The sequence below is a fragment of the Hippocampus guttulatus genome, chromosome 20 (genome assembly GCF_054856545.1).
Source record: "Hippocampus guttulatus isolate MCC_2025c chromosome 20, RoL_Hgut_1.0, whole genome shotgun sequence".
Taxonomy (NCBI): domain Eukaryota; kingdom Metazoa; phylum Chordata; class Actinopteri; order Syngnathiformes; family Syngnathidae; genus Hippocampus; species Hippocampus guttulatus.
The window spans coordinates 6,411,966-6,429,116 of NC_141280.1; the positions used below are offsets into that span (position 1 = coordinate 6,411,966).

Below are 17,151 nucleotides of genomic sequence, written 5' to 3' on the forward strand. Positions count from 1 at the left end.
ACCCTCTCAAATTAGGATGCGAGTGCAAGTAGCGCACCGCAATACAAACACACACGCCCATCTGCCATTCATTCGGCCGTGCGGTGTGTATTTTTAGTACATTGTAGTGTTGAATGGAATAGCCTCTGCCCCCCCTTAATGGATGCCCGGAGACATAGAAGCGCATTGTCTTCCAAGTGCAAAAGTGACAGCGCCGCTGTGTGCTGCGGCCCCTTTTCCACCACCGTGACCCGCACTCGGTGATCGACGGCGGATCAGTTCATTTAGTTGAATGTAGCACGTCGTTGACCGAGTGCAGAGACCACCCGTGGCTGGCGACCGGCTAACTTGAATGTCACGTGGTGGACGAATGGAGGATGAAAACTGAGATGGGAATGGGATGAAGTGGACCTTTCTGTTTTGTTTTTTTTCGAATCCTGTTTGAAGTGGTTTTAGGTTTGCCTGCTCCTCATTGTTAAACTGTGTTTTTGGTCCTCACCCCACGCCCCCACCCACCCCCACCCCTGTTTAGAAAATGCTGGACGAGTGCCAAGACAGGCGGAGCTGTCAAGTTCTCGTCAACAGCCGCGTGTTTGGGACGGACCAGTGTCCCGGCAGCAGCAAATACCTCACACTCTGGTACAAGTGCAGACCCAGTAAGTCCCTCGCTGCATTGCATCTGCTAATGAATATTGATGGCACTTTGCTCCTTTAAAAAAAGGGGTGGGGGGTGGGGGGGTCGCACAGGATGAACCTGGGGAAAAAAAAGGACTCAGCACATACAGCTACATGTCAGAGGCACTTCAAAAGGGGGGCAGGTGTAACCCTCCACCCCTCCCCCCAGTGTCTCATCTCAGACCTCACATAAATCAACTGGTCAAAGAGTCAGCCTAGGCCAACTAAACGATTGCTTGACAGGTAAGGCAGCATTTGGCCGTCAATCATCTGGAATTGGCTCCACCGCCTGTCATCACCCTGAACAGGATCAGCGGGATTGAGAAATGGATGGATATGTTCCCTCGAAGGGGGTGGGGGACATTGTACCATTTTACCAATCAGCTCTCTCCGTGAGAGCACGGCGACAACAGCACCGTAATCCTAATCAGACCCTTGTCATCATTGCAAGTGACCAGAAGTGTGTGTGTGTGTGTGTGTGTGTGGGCGGGGGGGGGGGGGGGGGGTTAATCCACTGATCCCAACTTTTTCCTTCCTCCAATCAACAGCTCTTTTGTTCCCTGCCACTTAACCAATGAATTGTCCGGGGGAAGAAAAAAGCGCTGCGTGTGTGTGTGGCCGGGGGGGCACCACCAAGACGTGTCACTGCCCCTGAAAGAAGAGGCGCGCGTAGGATCGAAAGAGGAAGTGAAGGAGAAAGAGTCGATCCATCAGCAAAAGACACAACAAGCCAATGGCGCTCCCTTCTCGACTCCTTTTCTCTTCTGCATTCCTGTTGCGCTCCCCACCTGAATGGGGGCTGTTTTCATTTGCCGGCCAGCGGAGCTGCTCTGCTGGTCACAGGTCACCATGACTGGATGTGTGTGAGGAATGCCGCTTGCGTGGCTCTACTTGTCCACCGGGCAACTTTACCTCTTGTGTGTTTACGCTGCGCGATGCCTTCAGGCATCTATTGAGAACGGGAACATTTGACATTTTAGACCCTATGTTCATACCTGACGACAGTAAATACAGCCTGGAGCAAATGTTCAAATGCAAATGGGGATTGTTTTGGTTGGTCTTGTTGTTAGGCAGATTTTGTGTCATGAAATATCTGTTTTGGGAATCACTCCGAAACCCCCCCAAGTGAGATCAAGGCGCTCATTTTGAATCACCGCTCTGTATTAAATGTCAATGACATTGTTTTGACTCTGACAAAAAATTACAATGGTGAAAAATAGCAAATCAAACTTGGTCCTTATCTCTAAAGTCCTTTTTTTTTTGTCGCCCAGATGAATACAAAAGCAAAGTGGTGTGCGAGGAGGACAGGATGAGGCTGAGCTGCAAACGGGGGATGCAGATCGCGGTCTACTCCGCCATGTTTGGTCGCACCCAAAAGGGCACCCTTGAGTGTCCCCCGCAGCACAGCAGAGCCTCATCGGCGGGTAAGCGACCATGATGACACTGCCGCATACCATTCCATTAAAAAAAAAAAATCAATTTGCATAATTGAGCATTGAGGGAAGAACTGTCTTGCTTTTTCCCCCCCTTTTTTTTCCTTTTCTGAAAGGAAAACATACCAGGCGTCACCGTGTGTCTCGCTGTTTTTATTGATGACTCGTACATGTCGGGACTCGAACGCATCTTCAGCACAAAGACCTTCACAAATCCTGCCAGGCCTTAATTCCACTTTAAGTCTTTTCTGGGGGGGGGGGGGGGGGGCGATGTTGCATGATTTTACCCTCATGTGCGTCTTGGGAGATTTACAGCTTCCTCCAGTGATTTGTTGACTGACGCACCCATTTCGATGCTTGAAGATGAGACAGATTTATTATCATTTGAAGCCGTTGTTTCCTGGCCGGGCTTTAAATGCATCCTGAGATACATTTAAAAGCCCCGTGCACACAGACGCACACATTGTCGGGGCGGAACTGGCTCGGAATGTAGATCGAGTGTCATCCCGTGCTCTGATGTGCCGTAGCAAGGGGTACAAGGATTGAATTGCCATTAAGAATGTTTCCCTGCATCTGTGTGTGTGTGTGCGCGCGTGCTTGCTTGGATGCATGACAACGATGCTCATAATTTAACCTCTACGTTTTTATTGTTGTTTACGACGCCAGTGTGAGTTTAAATGGCGAGGTGCACAATGCAATGCCGACATGCCCCTGCAATGTGTGCGTGTGCGTGTGTGTGGCCCTTTATGCAACACCGGGTTCAAAAGGCTAACACGAACAGTGTGAGTAAAGCGCATACCGTGCCAATGGAGTGACCTCCACTCCAGTAGCACAGCAGGTGGCTTGGTGTGTGTGTCTAATATCTAGTTTCAAGCTCGACATTAAATACAGTAGCGTAACTGTGGCAGTAGCGTTGGCAGATGAACTCTACTGTTACGACGATACAAAGGCCAGATTAGAGGCAGGGAGAAGCATTATTGAACCGTCAAATGGCATTTCGCTTTGAGCGCGGTCAACAATGCGCATGGAAACGGCACGCTCGCGCACACTCGCATTCGGGCTGTTCCAGACTGTCGAGTGGGATTCCCCACGTCTTTCATGTGGCTCCCATGTCACGCCGAGCTGCAGGAAGTGAGCTTGTCCTGAGTGACGGCGCAGACGCACACTGCTAATTATCTTTCAAAAGCAGAGTTGGTGACATCTGGCTGGACGTCCAAAGCTGAAATCGGTAGTTTTGGTTGTCCTGGTATTTTGGGCATGTTTTTTTGTGTGCTGTTTTACCAAAAAAAAAAGTTTGAGGTCAGTCACAATTGTATTTTTGGAAAATTCAGTGAAATGTGTACATTTCATAGCCAGAGTAGACTGCGTGATAGCACGACGAACCCGCATGACCAGGAATATTTAACGAGGGAGTGCACAAAAGACATGCGCCAAATTCTAAGACTTCTTTGATGTTGTTTTCTCCCCTTTTTTTTTTTCGTGCCGAGTCTGACAGGTCTTAACTGTGATGGAGGAGCCTCAAAGCAGTAGCTCTCTTCTCTCATCTGACTCATTATCATCAGACAAAACTCTTGACATCTAAATTACCCCCCCTTTGCCGTGTCTGATATCGCTTTTTCTTTCTCAGGGTCGCTATGCTTTCATGGGTTTCAAACTAAGCCTAAAAAAGACCAGAGGTAGGGAGCTCCAAAAATGACATTGCTATTTTTTCAATACACGGTAACTTTTTGCCTCCCTTGGATGCATTAGCAATAAATAATTACTATGTCTACTATTTTTATGGAAGAGGAATTTGAGGTGATATATTGTATTTCTGCGAGTCGTGGCCTCCACTCAAAATTAATAGCTGGGTGCGCCATGCACTTAACAAACACCTCAAACTGAGTCATACTTATTTTCCCTGCTGGAAATAAACAACAGGTGATACAATTTGGCAGGCAGTACTTTTTGTGTTACTCTGAGCACCCCCCTCCCATCATATGGTGTTCCACAGGGTTCAATTTTGGGGCCCTTGTTGTTTCCATTGAATTTGTTGCCCCTGGGTTCCATCTCAAGATAACATGGTGCTCCCTTTCACTGCTAAGCAAATGAGAGCTGATTCAGAGCTGTTCCGCTAAGCAAAAAGGATATTTTCTCCTTAAGGCCACCTTTGTCCTGTCTGGAAGAAATCAAACAGACAGATGTGCATCTGTAAAGCAGAACAGATGCTATGTGGAGTTTGTGGACAGAACGTTTTTACAAAAAAGAAATTGAAATTACTAAATGTTTTAGCCCTAAAAGATTCATTGTACACTGTAGTGGAGTAAATAAATGACAGCCATGCCATGGCATGAGGAAATACGATTTATCATTTAGTGTACCGCTTATTTTCCCACCAATAGCAAAGCACAAATGGCGTTGCAATGAGAAGTCAGGTGTTACTCATGTTCTACATATTTTGTGCCCTCAAAATATGCAGCTATCACCTTACACACCATTGCATGTCATATGTCGGCCATACAAAGGCTTGAAGTATCACAAGTGGCTTATGTATCAAACGATACGCTTCACATGTGAGTCATATGAGTGGAGGAGGAGATAAAATAGGTCCCCCCTATTGTAAATTCCCAGACAAGTTGTGTGTGTGTGTGGGGGGGGGGGGCAACCCGGAGCATTGTGTTTGGAGCTTCACCCGCCAGAATATTGAGAAATTTGTATTTTCTGAAACCTTTGTGTTCATCTTAAGTGAATAAAAAAATAGGTTAGACCGTCCTGTTTGCATCCGTCTGTTTTACTCATGAGAGCCCTCTTGGGTGACCCCCCCCCCCCCCCAAAAAAAGTCTCTCTAATGACTCCCTCACTCCGATTTTTGGATCCTAATCCAAATCCTGTTTTTCTGTGAGACTCCTGTTCAGCTTCAAATCACAGTAGTCAGGCCAGGGAATCCGAATTCCAGCTAATAGGCGCATGTCTGTCAGTGGACACGAACATCAGAAGGAACAGTTTTCAGCAACAAGGCAGGCCAGAAGGTCATCGTGTCATATTATATCCAATTAGACTTGCGTAGAAACAGTCATGAGGTACTTGCCACGTGTAGCCTGGAGGACTTTATTCAAACGGAAAGAAATGTGATGTGAGTCGGAAATTTTGGAATTTGATTTCATTTAAATTGAAGGTTGGGCTTTAACTGGAGTTCAGTAAGCAAGTATGAACGTATTTCGGTTTTTGTTTGGCTTTTTTTGGGAGGTGGGGGGCTTTTTTGTTGCACATATTTCAAAAGCAAAAATATGGTGGTGGTGCAGTCTTAATATTACAGCTAAAAATGTCCTATTTAAAAATATTTGGGTAAATTGTATTTTTTATAACCATGTTAAGTTGAAATAAATACATTTTATCCTAATTCTGTTTTAATTCTTAGTAGCTCACAGCGTCCTGTCCCCTTTTTAGAAAAGACCCATTTGGCTACTCATGTTAACCTTGGGGCTAACTAGTTCCCACTGCCAACATATTTTTAAGTACGGTGCACATTAATCAACATAATAAAACTGCATCCGTGTTTGCAGTGTCTCTTTCGTCTTGCTCCCTATCCTCTTTGTCCATGTGTAACTGCTCACCCCTCCCCTCCCCTCTCTGCTCTGTGAGGAGACACAAAACGGTGACGGGCCCCAATTAACCTCAGAGACGGCTCTTTCGCTCCACTCCATAAGTAGCCAATCATATTGGTCCCTGTTTAATCATGTTGTCCCCTTAGCTCATTAACGGTGACAAACAGTATTAGCCGGTATTGAAACCTTGACTTTTTAAAACCATGCTCAGCTGGGCAAACCGCAGATTGGCTTCTTAAGGGATTTTTTTTTTTTTTTTAAGGTTTAAGTTCTCCCTGAAGCTAAAACAAATTGTAAAATGCTCCTAACCTTCACCTGATCAGTGAGCGCGCACTTGTGGGGAAATTGTCCAGTCTCTGAAATGTCTCGACAGTTTTCAAGTTCCACGCTGCTTTCCAACAGGCTTTGACCTCACTGTGTCCTGGTCAGGAATTTCAGATTGTTAGTTCCTGCTGGGGAATGTCCCTTTGCCTCCACCGAAGTGCGTGGGTTCACATTTTAGGCCAATGTTACTGCATTAAAAAGTCTGTGGTTGAATTCACTCGAACATTTCCCCTCTGACTTGTGGCACCACTCATTGTGGCCTGTTGACATGACTGTGGTGCTTTGCTTTAAAATCCATCTACAACAACTTGCATCCTCAATAAATGGTCAATCTTTTGTCTTCCGTCAGATTGCCAGTCGTCCATCGCCCTGCGGGTCGTCACGTCTCGCTGTCAGGCCAAGAAGAGCTGCGTGGTTCGAGCCTCATCCAGGGAATTTGGGAATCCCTGCTACTCTGGCACCAGGAAGTACCTCAGCGTCATCTACACCTGCGGTAAGTAATCCGCTTCCGACATGTGCCACACGGGGGCGCCGTTTCCCCAACGATAAGCTTCACTGTCTCACCTTGGACGCTGGTGATTGTATTTATTCATTTTACCAAAAGGGACAACTGTGTACAGCGAAAGGCAGTTTTTCTTGGTTTGTGGCACGATTGTGTTGTTGTGGCTTTAAGAATTAGAACCGAATCACATTGTTGGGTGTTCACATGCTGGGATGCCGATGATGATATGTTCTTTGTTGCCCGACTAATTCCAAGCACAAATGGATGTAAAACTCTGAGCAAGTCCCAACATTCCAGTTTAAATGACTTAAATCTGTTGCTTATAGTCTGTGGAGATGAGTGTAAATGATGGTTTTATTCTTTTGTTTGGTCAGTAACGCGCCCCCGGGGCTAATCCCGGCAGGCCAAGGCCGTCGTTCTTGAAACCATTCTCTCGGACGCGCGCACATTATCCAGATGCCCGAGCATCCGGGACTGATCAATCAACGTCGTGGCCTGGAGCCTCTCAAATCCGCCACAGCACGGACGACTCAGTCTAGACCTGATTCACACCGGGCTCTCTTGAGTGTCATGTTATCTTTTGAAAGTGCCTTGTCAAATAGTTCTCCAAGTGGCCATCCCCCACCCCCCCTTTTTTTTTCTTTTCTAAATCTCGGTAACAACCGCCGGATGCAGACAAGAACAGGCCGACGCTTGAGCCGTGTTTATGGAGTCGTTTTTGTCTTCAATCGCTGTCTGACCTCCCTTATCTGCCTGTGATAACCCATCACGAACTCACCAAACAGCTCGATCAGCGAGCGGGTGTTTGCGAGGAAGCGGGGAGTGGGGGAAGCGGAAGGGTAAATGTTCAACAGAAAGACGCCAGGTTGGGCGATGGAGAGGTTTGAACTTGAGTATGTCACTGAAGCGGCTGCAGACAGCAAGTTTGCCACAAGGCTTGGGCAATCTTAAATGTCCTTTTCTGACCCTAGTGCTATTTCGCAGTCTTTTTGCAACACGGCAAAAATGAATGAAGTGGGGGGGGGGGTGCTTTGTTTTTACGATGGCGTGCGTATTGTAGGTTCTGTGTGGCTCGGTGAACATCAGCTTGAGCTTGTGCGGTTTATCCAAGAAGCCTGTGGAGCGTTAGACAGTGGAAGCTTGAAAGTCAAACAGCCCGCAGGTCACACGATTCAGTCGCCCTACTGTTTAAAAAACAAACAAAAAAAACAAACAAACAAACACTAAAGGAGTTTCTCTTGCTTACCATTTACCGTGAGTGTTCGATAAAAGCGACGGATTCAAATCGGGAACCTCTTGCGCTGCCTTTTTCAAATTTTAAAGTGATTTCAACAATAAGTCCGCTAATGGCTTATTTGATATATTTGGACGGCGCTTTTTACGAGCACCAGGTGCACCGCCAGTTTCTTTCTTCTTCAAACGTTCAATATCTACTGCTCAATGTCAAAAGAGACGTTTCTTTCGCGATCAAAAAATTCCGACAGTGCAGTTAAGGTCAAGAGTGATATTGTCAATCACCTTTTTTGTTGTTGTTGTTGTTCTCGACAGAGCATAGTTGTCAGTCAATCGACTTCAAACTTTGGGGAATTATTGATCTTTGCCGGAGTACGAGATGTAGTTTACACCGCTAATCCGTGTTCTTGTTCCTATGCGAGTCTCGCCGCTTCAGTTTAGCTCCCTTCCTCCCCCGAGGCATCTCTCTAAACCTAAATCAAGATAAAGAGGCCCTCCTTCTACGACTTCCCGTTTGGTGCGCTGCAGCGTAACGGATGGGCCTCGGTAAGCCTCACGTGAACCATACACAGTAGACTCTTGTGTGTGTGTGGGGGGGGTAGGTAAACGTCAGGGAAAGCGTAATGAACAACGCTAATTGCTGAGGGGGGGGCGGAAATGGATTCATTCGCACCACTGAGCTGCCGCGAAAACACACAGCTCAAGTGTTTGGATTTGTAGCAGCTGTCCTCGGGCAGTCGGCGGGGGTACACCCTTGAACCGGTGTGCCAGCCAACCACAGGGCGGACATTGACATACGACGATCTGCGCACCTGGGGACAATTTAGAGCGTTCCGTTAACCTGCCGTGCATGTTTTTGGAATGTGGGAGTACCCGGAGAAAACCCGTGCAGGCACGTGGGAGAACATAACAACATGTGTTGATACTGGCCCGCTAGCGTGGACCTGCGGTCACTACTCGCTGCTCTGTAGCCCCAAACATTAGTCAAGCTGGGGGGAGAGAGAGCCCCAGAAACATATGTCCGTTTAGTACCCACAAATGAGAATAAACATGTTTTTGAGGATCTGACATCATGCCACACATGCAGTCCTGTGAGGAATCTGGTGCCGGTTCCAAGTCGAAAACCCCCTCAGTTCTCACCCTTTAAAAAAAAAAAAAAAAGTGATTTAGGATGCTTGGCATGATCCAGACCTCAAAATGTTTGATGAACGTTTTTTTTTTAGACGGTTCCCAATTGCCGTCAAAGAAGAGAAACAGTACTTTGCTTTCATTTCTGCATGCAATGTTTTCTTGTGACAGACTATAAAATTTGGTGGGAAATGCTTATTCGGAACGATCTACTGTCGAGGAAACCCATCATCTCGTCGGCGATCGTGGCTTTCGGTGATACAAACTGTATTACTGTCATCGTGATCGACTAATTGAGGCCCCACCAAAAAAAAAAGAAAAAAATTGGTCTTCGACTTTAAATACATAACAAACCATAATCCCCCCGCTCCCCAAAAAACGTTTTTCAAACTCATTTTACTGCATCGGAGGGAAACCAGAATGCAAAACGTTTGCGGGTTGAAGAGAAAGTCGGTCTTTGTCTCGGTGCGTTTGATTTTTAGCGAGCAGAAAGGAATGAGGTGCTCCCCGGTCTCGTTTAACACAAACCTGACTCTGCACAAAACAACCACAGCTGGCAGGCTCAGGAACACCGCTGCGAGAAAATACATGTGACCTCGTCTGACCCTCTGTGTGTGTGTGTGTATTGCATTAATAGCATCTGTTGTGATACCTGCCAATACCCATACAAGGCATTCTGTGTGCGCGATTTGGTACATAGCTTAGCTGCTCTCTGCCAAAGTTAAAAATTAAACATCTGAAAATTTCCCGAGCGAGGGAGGTGGGGGGGGGGGGGCGGCTGGCGCCAAAGGGGTTGCCATGGCGACTTGCTGATGCGAGGGGCAATGCGGAGATTGTGCTTTGCCAGCAGGGTGAGGTCAACAGTTGTGCGCCACGCGATAGCGCCTCGTCGACTGTCGTCATCTGCTTATCTGGTCGAGCGGCGCGCGCGGACACCAAAGTGCGGTCGTAAGCGCTAATCACCCTCAAACTTTGAGTTTCCGTGTTTTGATTTGAGATCACGGGCCGTCGGGGGTGGGGGGACGTTTTTCACTTTGATTCGATTAAAATGCAGTTGGGGCAAAGTGGAATTGGCAGAAACAAGAGGTCTTAAATTCCCTCCTCTGTTTTTGCAGCCCCCTCTTGCTTTCACCCCCCCTTTTTCTTTTTTTTTTTTGCTTTCTCCATCCTTGCACTCACACGTTGTCTGTTTATGTAATCACTGCAGCAGTTTTGCTCGGCCGCCGCTCCGAACTAAATGAGTTAACGTGGGGAGTCTTGCTGGGACGCTAACACTTGACGACCCGGTTCTTAATCGGATGCGATTGACTCGCGTAGCTGCAGATCAGTTTTATGCCATTTCATAACTCAATGCTATGAAATCAATCATTAAGAAATTGTTATAAAGACAGAAATGATGTGACAGCTCTTTTTATTACGGGGTTTTGGCTCGTCCTCCGCCGGCTCTCGAAATGGCAATTCCAAAGAGCGTTCACGTTGTTGCGATCAATGCGTCGAAGGAAGTCATGCACATCGACACAAGCGCATCTCTCCCATGTCTGCAATGGAATATTTGGGCAGCAAAGTGCAATTTGAGCGACCCCGCAAGGGGGCCTCCTACCCGTTCTCTCGTAAAGTCGCACACTCGGGGCACAACGGTCTCTGCGTCGCTCGGTGCACTGTGGCTCTTTAAATGTTTTTGTTTTCCGTCCAGCGTTTTCAATGGGAAGGTGGTGGTCGTTGGTGGGAGCCAGTGGGGGCTGGGTTGAATTTGCTGGTGGTGAGGGGGCTGCGGTGGGGGGTGATCTAATTCTTTTCAGCTTGTGGCTGGTTTCAGTTTTCTTCATGCGCTGGATGAAGATGGAAGGAGAGAATGAGGAAAGCAAATGAGAAGGAAGCGCGAGCGCGTTTGTGTTGACGTGAAGAAGCCGTGGGGCAAACGAAATGAATCGCTGCACGTTTTCCAGGTCGTCCCGCAGCGCCGCAAATGTCATGTTGTGACGGCGATTTGCGATTTTTCCGACTTCTAGCTTCACATAAGAATCAAAAGTTAATCTGTTTTCAAATGTGAATTTAGAAATCAAGTTTCACTTGACTTTCCCATGGCTGCTATTTTTACCCAACGTCTTTCATAAACGTTGACCTGAACTGAGACCTGCAGAGTTTTTAAAATTTTTTTTTAAAAAAACTCTTGACCTTCTGGATAAATTGGCCAAACCTCGCCGGTGCACTTCACTAGCGTTTCCAGTTTTCTGCGTTTGTGAAAAATGACTAAGACCATAGTTCACTGGAGTCCCACATCCGTTTTTGTAACCATTTCCTGACTGATATCGATTTCAATCACTTAACCCCCCCCCCCCCCCCATCCCCTGTTGTGTTTTTGTTCTCCACGGTGCTTTTCACGACATTGTACGAGTAGGCTGGTTGAGCCTGTTGCGCACCAACCTTCCCCGTTTCATCTGAATGAAATCCCCAGGTCATTTCCTGTAGCTGCACACCGCCGCCTCTCTCTCTCTTTCTCTCTCTCTCTGACACACGTATCCACGTCCCCCCCCCCCCCCCATTGTACCCCTCCCCTTTCCACATCCCTCGGACTGCTAACACAGCCGAGTGTTGTGGAGGTGAACACTACGACATGTCTGGCTTGTGTCTGCCGCTTCCCTCTTTCTCACTCTCTCGTTTTCTCTCTCACACACACCCTCCCTCCTTCTCTCGCTCGCTGTCACATTCCTGTCGTCTAAAGCCAGCTTGAGCTCGAAACTGGAAGGAAGGCAACAGTAAAAAAAAAAAAAGACGGCTTCCTCCACCTCCACACTGGATGAGAAGCGCTACGAGAGAGTCAGGAGTCACCTTCTTAAAGGGGGCTATTCATTTGTCTTCACCCCCCCCCTCCTCACCCCCTTGCTCGCTCGCTCGCTCGCTCCCTCACTCCGTTTTTTTCCCTTTTTTGGGCTCTGCTTTCGTTCTCCTCGGACCTCACGCCGGACTACTCACGTGTGAGCTTGTTTTCAAAGCGTGGGGAGTTTTTGACAAGAGTGTCTTTTTCAAGAAAGTGACCGCCGGGACCTTGGAGGGGTGTTTCCGTTGCAACAATGTGTGTGTAAGTGTCACCTTGACTTCAATCTGAACACGCTGGGATTAAGTGTTGTTAAATTGGCGCTCTGGGCTGCTCTGGGGATGTCGGAGCATCCTCGCTTTTCGAAACGGCTCGTCCGGCGGCATCACCTTAGGGGATGTGGAGGCGCTTTGCTTTTGAAAGGCGTGAGTACAAGTTAATTGGGCCGCACGTGCTAATTGTGTGCGTGTTGTAAGATTCCACTGAAACATGAGGTAACATGAGCAGAGTGGGCGACTCACCGGATTAAGCTCTTGGCAGGGAACCGCGGGTTTGTGTACGGATGAGGCAAACGGCGGTGAGGGTGTCTGCCAACACCGCAATTTCGACACAAACACGCGTCACGCGTACCTGAACTAGTCACCGTTTTACCGTATGCTTCTTTTGGCTAAGGTTGGCATCGCAGAGTGAGATCAGGGTGATTTTCATGAAACTTGATGGAGCGGTAAATCTCCAAAGGCCCTGTAATTATTCCTTTTTTTTTTTTTTCCCCCCCCAGTCATGTTGATATTAATACTGAATTTGGCAACAGCGGACGTCTGTGTGAGTCGAACTTCGAGTACCTGTGAGGAATGAGCCCACCGGGAAGAATCTCGGGTCACGTTATGTAACAGCGGCAAACGAAATAACTTGAAGTATGCTAGCGTCAACACGCCAGTTGATTATTTATTTCACCTCGGCAAAGATGAATTCTGTTAGCGTTGAGAATGTCATCTCATTCAATGTCTCTGTCTTCACCCTTTTCTGTTGGCGGAACCAAATCCTAGTTTTGCTACCTCCTGAGGCGGTGTTCCGAGTGTACCGAGGTCACACCGCTTACAGTGGCTGACCACTCCATGTTCGTCGAGCAGATTTGTTCTCATTGTGACATTTGAGGGAAACGCGGCTAGCGATAACAAACACAAACATACCCGCTCGCGTTAGCTTACCCTGTTGCCATACCTTAGCTCCGGATGCTAACCCTTTTGGGCTAACGGCATCTTTCCAGTTGCTTCTTTGTAATTCCCCGCATACGTTTTTCCAAATTCACGTTAAAATCACGTCATCCCTCGTAAACAGAAGACCAAAACGAGGTCATATCGCGGATGTGCAAACGACAACAACAACAAAAAAAATGGTCTGATTGGCTGAGCGAATGGTGTTGTCAGCACGTGGCTTTCCTTTTAGTGACGCCTCTTTGCCTTCCTCTCACCACGAGCCAGATTTCCCTCCAGTTGACTCTGCCCGTGTCCGGCGCGCACTCTTGCAAATCCTCGTTCCTCCCAAACCACAAGGGACGCTTTGTTAGTAATTTATGAATTAGACTGCGGTTGAGGTTTCGAGACGAGACGAGAAGGCAGGCGGCGCAGATACCAGAACCGGAATCGACATCGTCGGCTTGATGAGCACATTTCGATTAAAACCGAATATAAACTTTCTTGCGTTTATCATCCCAGATTAGCTCTTAATCTCGCGATGTCCTCCACAGATTAAGTTTGACATGACAGTGGAGAATGGCGCTCTGTACTTTGCCTTTTTTTTTCCCCCTCCCGTGTCTGTCCTGCCCGTACACATTGACACACGCACAGATGTGATCCAGGGCTGCGGCAATAGCATGTAAACTCGTGTCTGGGCATTAGATAAGGCTGACGTTTGAGTTGTGTTGAAAAAAAAAAAAAAAAAGCAGTATGTGAGGAAAGACAATCTGTTGTTTTTATCGCTCTTGCGTAGCACCATCGATTAACCGTAGGCCATATTCAAGCATGAGTATTTCTACCGAATTATATTTGTAGATGCATGTGAGCGTTGTTGTCCACTAGAAAGCTGTGTGAAATCCAAAATGCTTCGAGTGGAACGTTTTCAGACTTTCCAAACTCACTGCTGTTCTCTTGACGACTGTGGGGGCTTTTCTCCTTCATATGAGGTCAGTTTTATTTGCTTTTTTTTTTTCTTTTTAATACAGCATTATATTTCGACATTACGCCCCCCCCCTCCCCCCGTTTTCTTATTGCTTGGGCACGCACCCAACAGCTGGCAAAGTGACTTTGTACGGCAAAATCGTCTCGACTGCATGTAATTTGTTCAAGAACCCCACGTTAGATACCCCCCCCCCCCACCCCCCGCTCACGTTCCCCTCACATTTTTCGCACTCATTCAGTCATCACCCATTTGCACCGCGGCATCAAATCGCTTTATTTACTCTAGCAAGTCGGAGTAGAACCTGGCACTCGACTAAACGTGTACTGTAGCCGTGTCTGCTCCAACCGCCCTCTTCTCGACTCTTTATTGGAATTGGGAGGGGGCGTGGGGGGGGGGGGGGGAGAGAAATCGTTCTCATGTTTCCAGTTTTATATGTTCTGAAACTCAGCATGCATTCATGAAAGTCTTTCTGTACTCTTTTTTTTTTTCGACGTGGTCTTTTTCTCTAAAAATACTCCATGCTGAAGTTATTGGGTAGGTGAAAAGGGAGGCGGGGAGTGGGGGTGATAGCCAAAGCAGATGTGCTTCCAAGCCTCAAAAACTTGCTGGGGGTTGAGTATTTTTATTTTATTTTATTTTTTGTCTCCTGCCACCCTTCCCTGTCATTTGTATATTCTTGATTCTTCATCGGATACGGTTCCACCACACTGGCTTCAAGCGTCTCCGTACCAAAATTTGTGGTCTAGAGAAAATAAATCGTCCTCGCCAAAGTTTTTGAAACTTCTCGGGAGTATCCGGATGAAGTGCTGCTAATATCTTTGCCATTCGCTATATATTTAATCAGATTTGACGTTAAGAAGAGAAATCAGGAAGCAACATATTATAATCATGTATATCCTCTTGAAACATTTAACCCTTCCATGCAAGCTGTAACCTGAAAAAAATGAGATGTCCACTGTAGTAACCGCTGTCCCCGAATGCGTTCGTCGGATCTTGCCTCGCTATTTCTCTAAACTTGTTTTCGAAGGCGTCAAGGCGGAAGCCACCAAATGCGTCGCAAAATATTCCGTCACTCAACTGGATGCGACACGGTCGTCTCGAATAGGCTGCTGGTCGAGTCACTTGCGCCGTGCTGGGTTTGAAAATCTCCCAGCCAACTCCATCACCGCGATCTTTGGCAAGGAGCCTCTGATCTGGTCCCCGAACACTACGGCTGCCTCACTCTTCCTCTTCCTTCCAGCTGAGGATGAAAAGATGAGGGAGTCACTCTCACTTGCCTTCTATGGCATTTGCCCCCCCACCGTCCACATCTCAGCAGCAGTCCATCTGTTTCCTGCCCGCAACCTGATACCTACGAGGTTTTTGCTGCTCGTGCGGTGCGCGTTGAAGGTTGCCATATCGCCGGTACGCCGCACTCGTCGTCTTATGGTTGTCAGTGCTTAGCCGCGTGCTGTTATGCGACACAACATCAACAATTCTGTGACTGGTACCCGGCAAAAGCGGGCTCAAAATTGCAACGCGAGGGTCTGGGACTTTTCACGATGCTAACAAATATGTGCCGTATTGAAGAAAACGGATTAGGATACTAGCATGGATGGAAAGAAATGCTTTAAAGCAGTGGTCGGCAACCTTTTTGGGGGGGTTGGGGGGGGGGTCACGGACCAGTTGTGACAAGGGTCGCGGACTGGCAACCATATTTCTTTAATTGCGTTTAAATTACCAGTTTTAAAGCACCGGTCCTGGCAACTAAAATGATTATAGAGATCAACATTTTACAAACTGTTATTCAACTGTAAGTAAATAAATAAAACATTGAACTACTAAGAAATTGACCAATATGAAATGATTAATAAACCTTATGATGTAAAACCCTAATAATTTTTAAGTTATGTCCAGACGGCGTGAGTGTTGTTGCTAATGGCTAGTTGTTAGCGGCTAAAGGGCTAGTGTTTACGTGGGCAGGCCGTGCAAAATTTTTCATGCTTTCCAATCGATCACTCGGCGCGTGACTTGTTTAAATGATTCAGCGGGTGTCTTGTCTTGTGCCTCGTTTTTTGACAACATGCCGCTCACAAAAGCTTCCGCGTCGGCGTGGGGAGGAACCTCTCTCGTCAAAATGGCTTCATCTTCGGAAGTCAAGGCTACGTGTTTGGTCAACTTGTTACGATTGCTGTTTACTGCTTCTACATTTTAATTTATTGGCGGATTCTGTTGATTGATTTCAACTCGCAAACCGATTTTAGAAGTGAGACTACGCGGTTGGCGACCACTGCTTCAAAAGACATCCCACTTCTCAAACATGCCTACTTGGCAAATGTCGGGCCTCACGACCAATTCCCTCCATGAAAAAAAAAAAATGCTTTACTGCTTTTCTTTTGTTGAATGTGTTTTTAATCATAGCCGGCCTACCCAAGTCGGTTGCTGATCAGTTGCGGCATCGGCCCGACAATTGCACTCACGTACTCTCGAGCGAGTTGCTTTCTATTTGGATCTTGGCATTTGGCCACCAAAAACATACGAGTCGGGCAGCCCGAATGAGGCCTGCGGTTCGTTTTTGCTTCGACAAGACAATGGAGGAGGAAGTTTTATGGTCACCTTGAGTTTTTAAACCTCCTTGCTTGTATTTTATTTTGAGCGTCGTTAGCATTGTGATTATGGGAAGTTTTCCGTCCCTCAATCCCCGACTCCGAACCCCTTTATCCGGCCGCGTGTTTGGTTTTGAAGCAAATTCTATTATAAGATCCGCAAAATTAAGCAAATCCATACTGCCAATTTGTTGGGGAGGCCTTTGTGCCCCCCCCCCACCCCGCCGTGATCACAGAGCTGCGCCAAAGGATAAAGATATCAACAATGATTATTTTGTACCACGAACACGCACGTGCATTTAGAATCCGAGCCTTTTCCAAAAGAGCCCCCCCCCACCCCCCCACCCCTCCGAGAGAGAGTCTGGACTGAATGAAGGGAAGCAAAATGATTTCTTCCCTGGTAAAGGTCCAAAGGCTGGAAGAGGTTTTGACTCGGCGAGACTGCAACCATGTGTGCCCTTTTGTGAGTCTCGCGTGTCTTTCGTTCACCTAGTAAAAAAAAAAAAAAAAAAAAAAAAAAAAAACTTATTCGCTGAGTGTTGATGTGAGATTTGCCCCATAAAGGTCAGCCTTTATTCCTCATCTGGGTGGTCCTCTCTCGTTTTTACTCCACACTCTCATGCATTTGGAATGTCCTTGACTCTGTGCGAACCATTTGAATGAAAGAAAGGCCGCACTGTATTTATCAGCCTCACTGAATTGATTGAGCTGGGGG

General features: G+C 47.1%; 1 protein-coding gene across 2 annotated transcripts in view; it reads left to right on the forward strand.

Moving 5' to 3' along the window:
* Window positions 1-17,151, forward strand: part of LOC147187759 (protein eva-1 homolog C-like) — a 40,487-nt gene that overhangs the window by 12,183 nt on the left and 11,153 nt on the right. For both annotated transcript variants that reach the window (XM_086100189.1, XM_086100190.1), the window contains 3 exons: window positions 512-635; window positions 1,926-2,078; window positions 6,345-6,488. In XM_086100189.1, coding sequence (XP_085956315.1) covers window positions 512-635; window positions 1,926-2,078; window positions 6,345-6,488 — 421 coding nt within the window. The remainder of the gene's footprint in view (window positions 1-511; window positions 636-1,925; window positions 2,079-6,344; window positions 6,489-17,151) is intronic.